The sequence below is a fragment of the Nomascus leucogenys genome, chromosome 19 (assembly GCF_006542625.1).
Source record: "Nomascus leucogenys isolate Asia chromosome 19, Asia_NLE_v1, whole genome shotgun sequence".
NCBI classification, from domain to species: domain Eukaryota; kingdom Metazoa; phylum Chordata; class Mammalia; order Primates; family Hylobatidae; genus Nomascus; species Nomascus leucogenys.
The window spans coordinates 19,812,099-19,825,376 of record NC_044399.1 but is presented as its reverse complement, the minus strand read 5'-3'; the positions used below and the strand labels follow the sequence as shown (position 1 = coordinate 19,825,376).

The 13,278-nt window shown below is 34.7% G+C and overlaps 1 protein-coding gene across 9 annotated transcripts in view; it reads left to right on the top strand.

Annotated features, from left to right (window-relative positions):
* Window positions 1–13,278, top strand: part of PUM2 (pumilio RNA binding family member 2) — a 103,300-nt gene that overhangs the window by 65,563 nt on the left and 24,459 nt on the right. For 6 of the 9 annotated variants that reach the window (XM_003275980.4, XM_030799273.1, XM_030799281.1 and 3 more), the window contains 3 exons: window positions 1,027–1,170; window positions 1,282–1,569; window positions 5,698–5,934. In XM_003275980.4, the coding sequence (XP_003276028.1) occupies window positions 1,027–1,170; window positions 1,282–1,569; window positions 5,698–5,934 (669 nt within the window). The remainder of the gene's footprint in view (window positions 1–1,026; window positions 1,171–1,281; window positions 1,570–5,697; window positions 5,935–13,278) is intronic. The other 3 variants (XM_030799279.1, XM_030799280.1, XM_030799277.1) reach the window with 1 other exon arrangement.

The window sequence follows — 13,278 nt, the reverse complement described above, 5'->3', positions numbered from 1 at the left end:
TTATCCGGACCTGGTGGCATGTACCTGTAGTTCCAGCCACTTAGGATGCTGAGGCGGGAGGATCATGTAAGCCCAGGAGTTTGAGGCAGCAGTGAGCTATGATTATGCCACTGTGCTCCAGCCTAGACAACAGAGCAAGACAGCACTCTTTAAGGGAAAAAAAAGTTGCCAGTACATTTTTTGCTGATAGTTGTAAGGTTATTGTGCCTCAGTTTTTGTCGCTTTATAAGGCAGCCTTTCTAAACTGAGTTCCAGAAAAGAATAAAGCCTTATTACTGCTCTAAAGTATCCACAGCGTATATAGTTAACTTCTCTCCTATGATTCCAGAGTGATGCTTGTTATATACCATCCCTAGGAGAATTAACAAAATACTTAAATCATTTTCTGTGTTTTTGGTTCAACAGGGAATCTCCATTGAGAAAGGCTGCTAAGAAGTTAACTTTATTCTCCACTAGTTGTGAAGATTACCTGCCTTGTGCTTAAGGCTACAATAAAACTAAAGCCTGTGTGATTTTTAGTTAAACTCTAGCTTGAGAATCTTCAAAATAGAATGTTTGGCTTAAGTTTTTAAAGAGATGGTTACAAATGAAAATCTAAGGGAATGCTGGTAATGAGGCACTTGGTTTTGAACTTCAATGAAATTGCATAGTAAACATTTCATACAGTATTCTACCTTGCTACTCCCAGTTTTTTTAATCCTTCCTCTTCGAAGGAGTAAATGGTGTTTTTTTCTAATATCAGCCCTTCCTTCATAGCCTGTAGTTTCTATATTAAGGAAAATACCTCTTCATTTTGTGGCCCCTGCATAAAATTTAGAGAAAAAATGTTTAATGACAGTCTATTACTTTTTCATATATTTAGTAAGACCTTGTCAAATGTGTTGCTTTGCATATATTAACTAAGGATTTTATAGTAATAGTACAAATGGCTGTGTTTTCTAGTTGAAAAAATACAAATGCAGGGGAATACAAATATGCATGTTTTTGTAATAAGTGCTTTCATTAGTAAACATTTATTTTATTTAGGCTATCAAGTACTAGCTCCAACTGCCTATTATGATCAGACTGGTGCCTTAGTGGTTGGCCCTGGAGCAAGGACTGGCCTTGGAGCTCCAGTTCGGTTAATGGCTCCAACACCTGTTTTAATTAGTTCAGCAGCAGCACAAGCTGGTAAGTGTAACTGACATTTTTAGGATAATATTTTTCTGGTGTTGAGATATCATTTTTAAAATACAGAATTTTCTGGGTGGTTTAAAGAAGTATCTGAAATTTATTTTACAGCAGCAGCAGCAGCAGCTGGAGGAACTGCAAGTAGCCTTACAGGCAGCACAAATGGTCTGTTTCGGCCAATTGGCACTCAGCCACCACAGCAGCAGCAGCAACAGCAGCCAAGCACTAATCTGCAATCTAATTCATTTTATGGAAGCAGTTCTTTGACTAATAGCTCCCAGAGTAGTTCTTTATTTTCTCATGGACCTGGTCAACCTGGAAGTACATCTCTTAGCTTTGGAAGTGGTAACTCTTTGGGTGCTGCTATAGGCTCAGCCCTCAGTGGATTTGGTTCATCAGGTAAGTCTGTTTTTACAATGAGTGTACTCTGCTAAGTGGAAGAGGTATATGAGTGTGTTTAACATTAAAATAAGCAATAATAGCATGTAGGATAGGAAGGACAGGAATAAAGTATTGGACTACTGGTTTAATTTTGTAGGAAAAAAAATATCCTGCAAATCTTTTCAACACTCACCAATGTTTAACTCATTGTAGGCAGCCTGTTCTTTACTCATATATAATACATTTCCTTTTTCCTTGGCTCTAGGAAGTGATTACTGTAATTTTTGTTTTAGTAAGGTTTATTTGGGTCAATGTATTATTCACTAATAGCTCATCTTCATTCACTACATAATATTAATGTTTGTGGAGGCAAATATTTTGCCATCTTAAATTTTTGGTATTTTAAAGCAGTTATCTTTGTGTGCTTATTAGATGGTTTATTCTTATTAAATGCTGGTAGTTTATTACAGTTTTTAAATTTGGCCTAATATAAAAAATACATATGTGTGTGTATAAATAATGAAATGTTCTACACAGAATCCCCTAAGAAGCTACCAGTATGGTTATCTTTTAGATTAAATAAGTTAGCCTTTGTCACTAAAAATTTACTTAAAAGGGTATCTATTCATATATCTTAGCTTTATATAACACTTAACAAATCAAAATTTTAAATAGCTTCACTAAATAATTGACCCACTCAAACTGGTTCCTGGATGCTGTGGTGGAGGAAGAACTAAGTGAAATCAGAAGAGGCCCACGTTGACTTCTTGTTGATACACTTGGTGTATTCTGTGAGGTTTCCACAGTACTCAGGAAACATTAGGGAAAAAACAGCTGACCCAGTTCTGTCGGTGCAGTTGGCAGCCTTTTCTTCATGAGGATAGGGCTATTTGGACCTCAAGAGATTTTCTGTTTCTATAACATAACTTGCTACAGTCCTTAGTAACTGTTTCTCATTTCTTTTCTTACCACATCAAATTATATTCTTTTCTGGTGTGGAAAATGGCAGAACTAACACATGCCAGGCATTATTAACAATGCTTGCCAGTTTTCTAAGGGAGTGTCTTCTGAACTTTTATCATTCATATATACAGGAAGGATGGTCTAGAACAGCCATAAACTTTTAGATGGCAGAATCTTTTTTCATTTATTGTAATGAAGTACAATAAGTGAATGTCATATTTGACTGACTCAAAATTATCTGAAGACTGCTCATAAGAATTTCTGAGGGAAAATCCAGTGAACATGGGGATTGTTAAATCTTTTCATTTTTGTACTTGAGTTTTTTCATTGCTTTTGGAGTTGTGTATCTCTTTGTTCACCTCACGCACTCCCACAGGACTCATTCCTTATTTCTAACAGAATTGGGACATTTTCTCCAAAGAATCCTAAATATTCTGAGGAAAACTGGAAGAACAAGTAACATAAAAAACAAACTGTGGAAATGGTTTTAAAATTATAAATTGTAGGCCCTAAATAATTCAGAAAAAAAGAGAGCATTGATTAAACCCCATGTTTCCTTTCTCATGTAGTGTGTCACTGATGGTCTGGTTCAGATTTCTAGGCCCCTACTCAATTCTTTCATTTCCATTTGTTTCTTAGTTAAGGCTGTTTTCCCCCTTGCAGGAATTGATTGACATGAACATTTTGTTTACTACAGATGCCCTGTTTCCCCAAAACTAACCTTCACACCTCCGTTATTTACAAGCATGGCTTACTCAATTCCAACTCCAATCTGTAAGAGCTTCATTTTACCTTACTTTAGAGAGCATTAGTGATTGCCACCCCTGAATGCCAGTAAAGAGTCCATCATCTCCCTCTTCTTGGGCATTTTGTGGGAGTTTATTCAAGTGCTATACATATGGACCCTTACAAGTTTGCCCACTGCCTTTTCACGTTATGGCAATTACATACTTACATGAGCTCTAAAACATAATACGGTTGTGTGCCTATATACACATATACAAGTAACATACACAGTCATTCTCCTACCTCTATGATGAAATTATTAATGTTTAGCAGTGTTAAATACCCCATTTTATGATATAGTTGGCCAAGAAGACTAAACATCGTAACATATAATTTAAATCATCTTTTCTGTGACCTGTTATTTTTTAAAGTGTTGTTACAATTGAAAGTTTATAATTTAGCCTTTTTTTTTCACAGTCGATGAATGATTAGCAGTCTGTCTACCCTCTTAGATATTTTAGGTACACTTTGTTTCATATCTCATAGTCATACTGTTGGAGATAATTTAGGCATATAGTGAAACTTAAAGAGCCAGCTTCTTTAAGGTTATTTCTGAATTATTTTTAAATGTTTGGCTTGACTTTTCCTTTTTGGAGGAAAATATTGCATGTGTCAAAACTGGTTTCTTGGATTATTTGTCAGGGGAATAATGCTGCTCTTATTAGAGCTGTTGTCTTCATTGTCAGTTCAATTGTTTTCTGAAATAAATAGGAATTTAAAATGTAGCCATATTTTAGAAAAATCACTTTGACAGTGTCCTTTTAAATTAGCATAGTTAATGTAGCATACATTGCCAGTTTTACCAAAACCAACTCAAGAATAGCTGTTTATTACATGTGCTTATAATTCATTTTTGCAATAAAAATGCATATAGACACCTAGTATTTTCTTACTATGATATCTTAAAATGTAAAATTTTCAACAAAATATGGTCAGTCTCAGAAACTGCACTGGCTGGTATAAAAGGTTGAATAGCATTATAATCTTTTGCCTAATGTAGCATAAGCCTGATTTTTTTACCCCTTTAAAGAATTTTGAATTTGCCAAAACCAACGTAATCAAGTTTTCTGTCTGTATTATACTGTTACCTTGGTCTACTCATGATGTACTCTCCTTAATTTTTTTCTTTATACCCTGTATGACCTACTTATATATGACTTGTGGTTAAATAAGATTTAATAGAAACTTACAGATTCCTTGAAAAGCATTGCCATATTGGTCCGAATATAGAGCTTGTCATTTAAAAATTGATTTGGCAGGTTCAGAAATGTGGTTTGAAATTTTCTTAGATGTAAAAGTTATTCAGTTAAAAGATAAAAGAGGCTAGTGCTTAGAAATAGGAAGGAAGCATACTTGAATATATGGGCTTTAAATGAGACTTGAGAACTGAGAGTTTGGACAGCCCTTAGATGCATGCTGTGGAATTTGATTATCCAGACAGGTGTTGATTAACAGCCAGATCTTGATTAGCTCTTCTGAGCATGTATAGCTCACCAGGGCCTACATGGCCTTTATTTTCTGCGCTATAAAAGGAAAAAGGATTAGAAGGATAATAGTTACATTTGGTATTAAGTAAAAATTCGGTATGCAGTGTATTAAGGGATGTGAAGTAAGAGAAATTGTGTATTATCAAATGACAAAAACCCGATCAGCCTTGAGTAAGGGGCTCAAGAGGCAGTACTAGCATCTTAGGAGTAGAAGAGTCCTGTGGGATAAGTGAAAGTATGTCTTTGGTTTGATAACAGTGAGAGCTATTAATTTTTGAAAAGTTGAGTTACTTTGTAATATAGTTAAAGAACAAGGGAGAATGTGTAGTGTGAAAAATACTGTTGCGTTAGCTGCTCTCTGTATTTCACAACTGATCAATATTCGGGCCAATATGGACTTAAAGGGCTATGTTTTGAACACAGCTAGATGACAAATTAAATATGAATGGTGAAGGAAATGTACTAATATTTTATTTATTTGTATAATCTTTTCTTGGCATTGAGTTAAAGTCTAAGAAGCAGGTTTCAGAGATTAGGATACTACCAGAATTTAAACTTAATGGAATTTAATCTCTAGCATGTCCTAATGCAGACAACTTGCAATTCCAGGGTTTATAAATCATACCAGGGTATTAAAGCACAGTAATCAGATGTGTCAGTGGTAAATATGTGTGAAATAATGAATCATATGACTGCTCTGTTAAGTATTTGGTTCTTTATTGGGGTGCATTTATACCCTTTTATGATTAATAAGTTAGTGTATATATAGTTATCACAGTAATTATCTTCTCCAAAATGTTTCTAAAAATAATTATTGTGATCACTTCTGTTATTGCCCAGCGAGAGTTGGGGATAGGTTTTATTCAGTTAACACTGTATGTAATTAGGGTTTTTTTTATTTCTTCTTCAGTTGGCAGTTCTGCAAGTAGTAGTGCCACAAGGAGAGAGTCTCTATCTACTAGCTCTGACTTGTACAAAAGATCTAGTAGCAGCCTAGCACCCATAGGGCAACCATTTTACAATAGTCTGGGATTTTCCTCCTCTCCAAGTCCAATAGGCATGCCTCTGCCAAGCCAAACTCCAGGACATTCACTTACGCCACCGCCATCACTTTCATCACATGGATCCTCATCCAGTTTGCATTTAGGTAAAAAAAAAACCAAAACCCTTTTTATTTGTATGTATACATGTATGTGTGTTTGTGTGTGTGTTTATAATATATGTAAAATATTTAATGTTGGATAAAACATGCCAAATTGCTTTTGCTTTTAGATATTAGTCTTTTGAAAAAGTTCTACTTTCCTGAAAATTCAAAATGAGGGTCTAATGTACAATAAGGTAAAGACCCCCCTATTGTTTCTTATGTTTCCTTTATGAAATATAATGGTGTGTTTTTTCTTGTCTGTGCTTTTGATTTGTGTGTTTTAGAGCATCTGAAAAGTCAACTATTTAAACAATAGTGAAAGAGAAATTTCACTATCAAAAGATTTGCACACCATAAGAAAAACATTAGTTACATAGCTACTGAACTAGGTTAGTACACTGGTTTTTGCTTTGGTCTTTTATGCCTGGCCATTTTTTCAGATAATTATTTCAGTGAATTTGAATTTAGTGTATTTGTCACTTAAGGAAGCTTATAGGCTTGAGCCATATACTTCTCTTTTGGATATGTTAAAGAAAAAAAAATGTTTTAGGTTTGTTGTACCCCTGAAGTTGGAGCATTGAGAACTTTGTTTATATTTGTATATTAAAATTGTTCCCACCCCCAAATTATTAAATTGGTGATTACCTTTTTTCCCTCTCCAGGAAGTATTTATCCATGTGGATAATACATTTTGAAGGGCTTTGGATATCAGAGGCTGTGTATGAATCCCTATCATGTCAAAGAAATTATTTTTTAAAAACTTGATTTTGAATTGTTATAATTCTAGTTATTCAGCTGAAACTGAGGGATTCTGTTGCCAGCTTTTATGTAATTGGAAAGATTTAAATCAGCTTGTGTTTTACAAAGTAATGTTGCTACTGTAAGCAGATGTACTGTAAGTTAGTGATTATGTTTGACCAACCCTTCCAATTACATGGGTATAGCTTTAAAAAAAAAAAAAAAAAACTTACTAATACAATAAATGTCCGTGTAACAAAGGTATCTGTTGCATTGTTCATTTTGATTTATATTATTGCCCACACAGTGGGCTAGATTTCTTTTTTAAAGACTGGTCCTCCATCCCAAATTCTGGGCTTTTGCTCATTTGGGGTATTGACACTGAACATATACAGCCAATTAATATATTCAAATGGAGCCCTAAGATCCACTTTGCAGTACTAGATGTGTAGATTTACCAATCTGTAGCCTAATACCTTTCTTCATTTATCATCTATTCTTAGTCGCAGGAGCTGCTCAGCTCCTGATTTCTGTTATTACTGCTCAGGCATCCTCCCTTCGTAAGACATGTCTATGAAATGGACACAAAAATTTGGAACATAACAAACCTAAGATTAGACCTATCATAATAGTTTTTTGTTTTATTGTTAAGATTTTGTCATGTCCTGTCATCTTTTCATAGGTAAGTTTCAGATCAGATTCTTGTTCAGCTCTTACTGCTGTGTTGTGCTTTAGTGCCTGTATAAATGGCAGTAAATAGGTTCTACATAGCTTGCTTAGAAATCGGATATAAATGACTTTTTAGATGTCTCTATGATTAAACAGCAATGTAGGTATGTGCTTCTCTACCTTTCTTTAGGTTGTAAAGAAACCAGCCTAATAGATGCTTAGGGAAGGAATTCTGGTCAGTTGTGGGAAATAATCACCACTGGGCCAGCATTCTGCGTTATAGACCAACATAGCTTCAGCTTGAAATCTGATATTTTAATACACTTCTGATTGGAATTAGTAATTACCTGTGTTATTTTCTTTTTGTGACCCCCAGTTTCCCATAGCTTTAGTGGTAGTATGACTGGCAACATTGTTAACAACAAATAGACCCATACCAGATTGAAAATAACTTGAAGGATTTAATAAATTTTCTTTTTGCATACTTTTTTTTTTTTTTTGAGACGGAGTCTTGCTCTTTCGCCCAGGCCAGAGTGCAGTGGCGCGATCTTGGCTCACTGCAAGCTCCGCCTCCCAGGTTCATGCCATCCTCCTGCCTCAGCCCCCCAAGTAGCTGGGACTACAGGCACCCGCCGCCGCGCCCGGCTAATTTTTTGTATTTTTAGTAGAGACAGGGTTTCACCGTGTTAGCCAGGGTGGTCTCGATCTCCTGACCTCGTGGTCCGCCCGCCTCGGCCTCCCAAAGTGCTGGGATTACAGGCGTGAGCCACGGCGCCCAGCCTTCTTTTTGCATACTATTCATGGAAATAATCTACTCTGCACTTCCCTGTGAATGGATCATGATGCAAGCCTGTCCAGTCAAAAAAAAAGAAAAATATTTTAATTATGTACCTATGAAGTGGATTTCTTTATGAATCAAGTCTCAAGGCTGATAGTATAAAAGACCTATGGAAATGGAATTTGCCTATTTTTAAAGTAATTTTACTGAGCTCACATATCAAGAATATGAAATCATAAGAGAGATAAGTTCTCTCAATTCTCATTAGAATTGGTTGGAATTAATTCCAGATTATGTTCCTGGGAGATTTTATTTTAAGATGTTAATGTTACAGCCATTACAGTTACCTGTAAGGCTTGAGATCTGCATCCCCAAAGTATGTTCCTTTGTTAGTGTTAGTTATTTGAGATTCACAGAAAATGCCCAGTAGCAACAGTCTGTGCTGTCTTTCAAAAAAAAAAAAAAAGTTTTCATTTTTTAAGATAGTAGGCTTATAACCAACACATGTATTTTTAGCAGGATGACTAATAATCACTTTTGGATTGAAGTATAAGAATTTCAGTGCATAGTTTTGGGATGTTAATTTTTTTATAAAAATCTAAAACACTTGTTCAAATTTGCAACTCTGTTGCTTATTCTAATATATTAAAGTTAGATGCATGAAAAAATAATTTTATTCTTCCTTTTTTATTGTGTAATATCTGAGGTTCTATTTCAAAACAATAACTACAGTATATCATACATTTTAAAATAATTTCTTATTAACTCTAATCTCCCTAATTGACTTAAATGGCTTTAACAATTGTTCCGTTTGAATCACAGTCAAAATAAGGTTCATACATTGCATTTGTTTGATATGTCTTAATGTGTAATTGTTTTTTCTTCATCTTTTTTTCCCCTTTCCATTTATTTGATGAAGAAACTTTGTCCTATTGATTTTCCCACACTCTTGACCTTGCTGATTGCTTCCCCATAGTAGTATTTAAAATGTTCCTATATCTCTTTCCTGTAAACTGGAATTTGATCTAGAGGCTTGGTCAGATAGTTTATGGGTTGGTCGATTTATTTTGACAACATGGGGTTCTGTTACTTTTTGTTGCACCATATCAGGAGACACGTGTTTGGTTATCTCCATTGTGAGATGACCAGCCTGATCCACCTAATGGTTTTAGCAGCCTTTGATCACTTTTTTTCCAGAGGTTGCAAAATGGTTGTGTCATTCTTTATTCATGTATTATTTGGAACTTTTCTATAAAGAAGAATAGCTATCCCTCATCAGTTGTAAGGTTGCCCTGAAAGACAGTTCATGTAAGAGTCAGAATAATGCATCATTCTTTCCTTTACTTTCAGAATAAGGTTGATGCCCTAGCAAATTTTAAAGGTGGCTCATATGTTTTTATCCTCATTGTTATCTACAAATGGGTAGATTTGGGGGATAATCGATATGTTTCAGTTCATTGCCGTGTAAGACATCAATTTTATATCTATTTTTGATTCTAAAATTACACCTTCTTTGGCCCCTTGGAGCCCCTTTATATTGGTTCTCCTGTAGACAACAACTTGGAGAGAGAATGATTTTGAGATTAATAGTTTTTACCCTGAAATGCAGAGAACAGTGTAAAATTCTGGGATTCAGGTTCAGTATTAAATATTGAGTTATTTTCTCATGTTGTATTAATCTGTAGGAGGGGGGCAATCTACCTACAGTTGTTTTATACATCATTGTCTAGGATAGAAGTCAGCATTTTTTTCCTTTTTTTTGAGATACTTCACTCCTTGTGAAGAACATTAAATATTTCTAGTATTGCCTTATTTTTCTACCTGGAGCTAGCCGACTAGTTCTTTCCTTGTTTTCCTTCTTCTAATAAACTTTTTTAATATAGTGTTGATAATTTTTTTAACTCCAATCTTTATGCTCATAGTAATTTGATTGATGTGGAACTTATTAGGTATAAAGTGTTCGTATTTTTGTTATTTAACTTAGGTTTTGACAAACTAATGGCTTCTTGCCCTGTACTTCTTCATTTTTGAACTAGCTATTTTTTTCTTAAGAAAAAGGGTGCTAAAGTGTAATGTGGGCTTTGAACTCAGTAAAATTTTGTTGAAAGGGGACTATCAAGTCTGAAGAATGTCATGTATTCAGCAAGTAAACAGCTGTGCTTTAGTGTGCTGTGGATTATAAAATTTCATAACCTGTCTTCCAATCACAGAAAATTTTAATAATGGGCAAGATATTATAAATTTTTAGAATCATTCTGTTAAAATTGCTGGCCTTTGGCAGACTTAGTAGTCTTGTGCTTCTCTTATAATAAAATATTCAGAGAAGTAAAATTAGTACAGCAAAGTTGATAGTAAGGCCACCTGCCATTTTTCTGAGTTTCACATATAGTCATTAATGAAAGCAGAAAACAATATGAATTATTTGAAGCATTCACTGAAAATACTGTTATCCTTTAGCAGTTACAGTTCTCTGTAACTGAATAGCATTCGATAGTTTTTTTTTTAAAGCACCTTCATATTCATTATTTCATTTCATCCTAATTGTTGGCATAGACTGTCAGAGTGGTTTGTTCATTAAAGATGAAGAAATTAAAGATCAGTTTTTTAATAGACTTTCCCAAACCAGTAAATAACGAATTAAGGCTAGCATCCAATTCTGACTCGTGATACTATTCTTCGTTTTTCCATTATGCTATTCTATAGGAATTGAACAATTTTACAGAGTATGTAAATAGCTTATTCTAATTAGCCTCTCAGAATCTAATGATTACCTCATTATGGCATAAGTTATGCTTTTCTTTGGTTAAAGTATGTATAGGATTACCAGCTTTTTAGGTTCCTTTCTCAGTTTAGTTATTCTTGAGATTTAGATGAAAATACTTATCTAAGCACATATGTTATATTTGTACTTCTTATTTGTAATAAGAATGCTTGTTAATCTAAGGCAGGCAATTTAGGGACTGTGTGTAGAGCAGCACACCTGACTCTCAACAGAATCTTACTTACAGGTTCTCATGTTAATATAAATTGAAAAACAGCTACAACCCTCTGGTAGACCTAGAAGTAATTTATTTGCTGATGAGTAGGAAATAATGTTGAAGAAATTGCATTACTAGTTGTATGGAAGAATTTGTGATGTTTGGTTTTCTGTATAAAAATGTCTTGATCTTGGTTGTACTTGTTTTGGATTACTAATTTATTATTTATTATCTTTTAATAACATTATCAGTGACATTGTGGTTCTAATGTCTGAGAAAGTTTTCACCAGTTAATTTACTTAGTTAAGATAATCACAAACTTAAGACTAGAAAATACTTGATCCGATCCTGTGTTTTGGCATCAGAATCACTCGGGCCACTTGTTTAAAATGCCTAGTAGTAGACTTCACAAGGATGTGAACAGTTTGCAAATATGCGGCAACAGTTTTTGCTCGTTACAATGATTGTGGGGATTTATTGGCATTAAATGCCTGGCAGCCAGATGTTATACTTTGCATAGTCAGCACAAAAATAGTTTCGTCCTACTGAAATTTTCAGTATCCTTCACATGGAGACACTGACTTGAAATAATTTGTAGTTACTGCTAAAAGCTGGCAGAGATTATTTTTAAAATTATTTTAATCTACCAAGAATTCACCTGTAATTTACACCATTCCACCATGCTTATAAGGTACCCTAAGGATCAAAAGGTAGCCTTTAAAATACAGGCAGATGTGCTTCATGAGAGATTTGCAGTGTTAGCCAAATAACATAAAAATGAAAGTAGCATATATCTCTCGGAATGGCATTGAAAAATTGTTACTTATATGTAGAGAATATTTTCACTGGAGTTGGTTTTGTTGTGATATATCTAGGAATGGATCCAGCGGAAGAAGGGCAAGATCTTTTACATTATAAACTATAAAATACTGATGGAAGTTACAGATAACTTAAATAAATGGAAGGACATACCGTATTTTAGGTTGAAAGACTCCTTATTATAAAGATACCAGCTTTCTTCTAGTTGGTCTAAAGATTGAACGCCATCAATAAAATTAGGTTTTAAAAAGAAATTGATAAGCTGATGCAAAAAATGAAAATGGAAAAGCAGAACCAAAAGTAGTGAAGACAGTTTTGAAAAGCAGAGTTAGAAAACTTAATACTGCCAGATACCAGAACTTAGAAAGCTACAGTAACTAAAACTATGGTATTGGCACAAGGATAAATAAATAGAACAGTGGAACAGAGTAGTGCATCCAGAAATAGTCCTACTCATTTAGATCTCTTAACGACCAAGTTGCCACTCCAGCGTATATGAGGAAAACGGGTGTTTCAGTGGCTTGGGCAGGAGTAGTTGAATATCCAAATGAGGGGGAATGAACTTGGACTTGTGTTTCACACCACACATACACATGTGCACACAAACACGCTTTATTCTCAAAGAAATTACGTGACTTATATTCATGAAGTTAGTAAGAGGCAGAACCAAAATTTTGAGTCCACATTTATCTGGCTTATTCCAGATGTTGTACTGCTTCTCAGAGGATGCTTTTCTATTTTTTATTTATTTATTTATTTATTTAACGAAATCTTGCTCTGCCTCCCAGGCTGGAGTGCAATGGTGCGATTTCGGCTCACTGCAACCTCTGTCTCCCAGGTTCAAGCGATTTTCCTGCCTCAGCCTCTTGAGTAGCGGGGATTACAGGCACCTGCCACCATGCCCAGCTAATTTTTGTATTTTTAGTAGAGACGGGTTTTCACCATGTTGGTCAGGCTGGTCTTGAACTCCTGACCTCAGGTGATCCACTTGCCTCGGTCTCCCAAAGTGCTGGGATTACAGGTGTGAGCCACCATGCCTGGTCAGGATGCTTTTATTTCTAATAGCTATCTGAATAAATTAAAAGGACCGTTTCCTATGTTTCACATCTTTGTAAACTTTTTATAAAATTGTAGTAAAATATAATTTAACCTATTGTGACTTTGTGGAAAAGTAAGTTTGAATGTCAGTGTATTGGCTTCTTTGGTTTTTCACTTGCTAACAATTGATCTTTAATCCAAATTAAATGCTATTTACTTTAAGGGTCTTTTAAATATTTCATTACTAATTTTAAGTTAAAACTGATCAGATAAGAATCTTAGCTACAGTGGCTCATGCTTGTAATCCCAGCATTTTGGGAGGCTGAG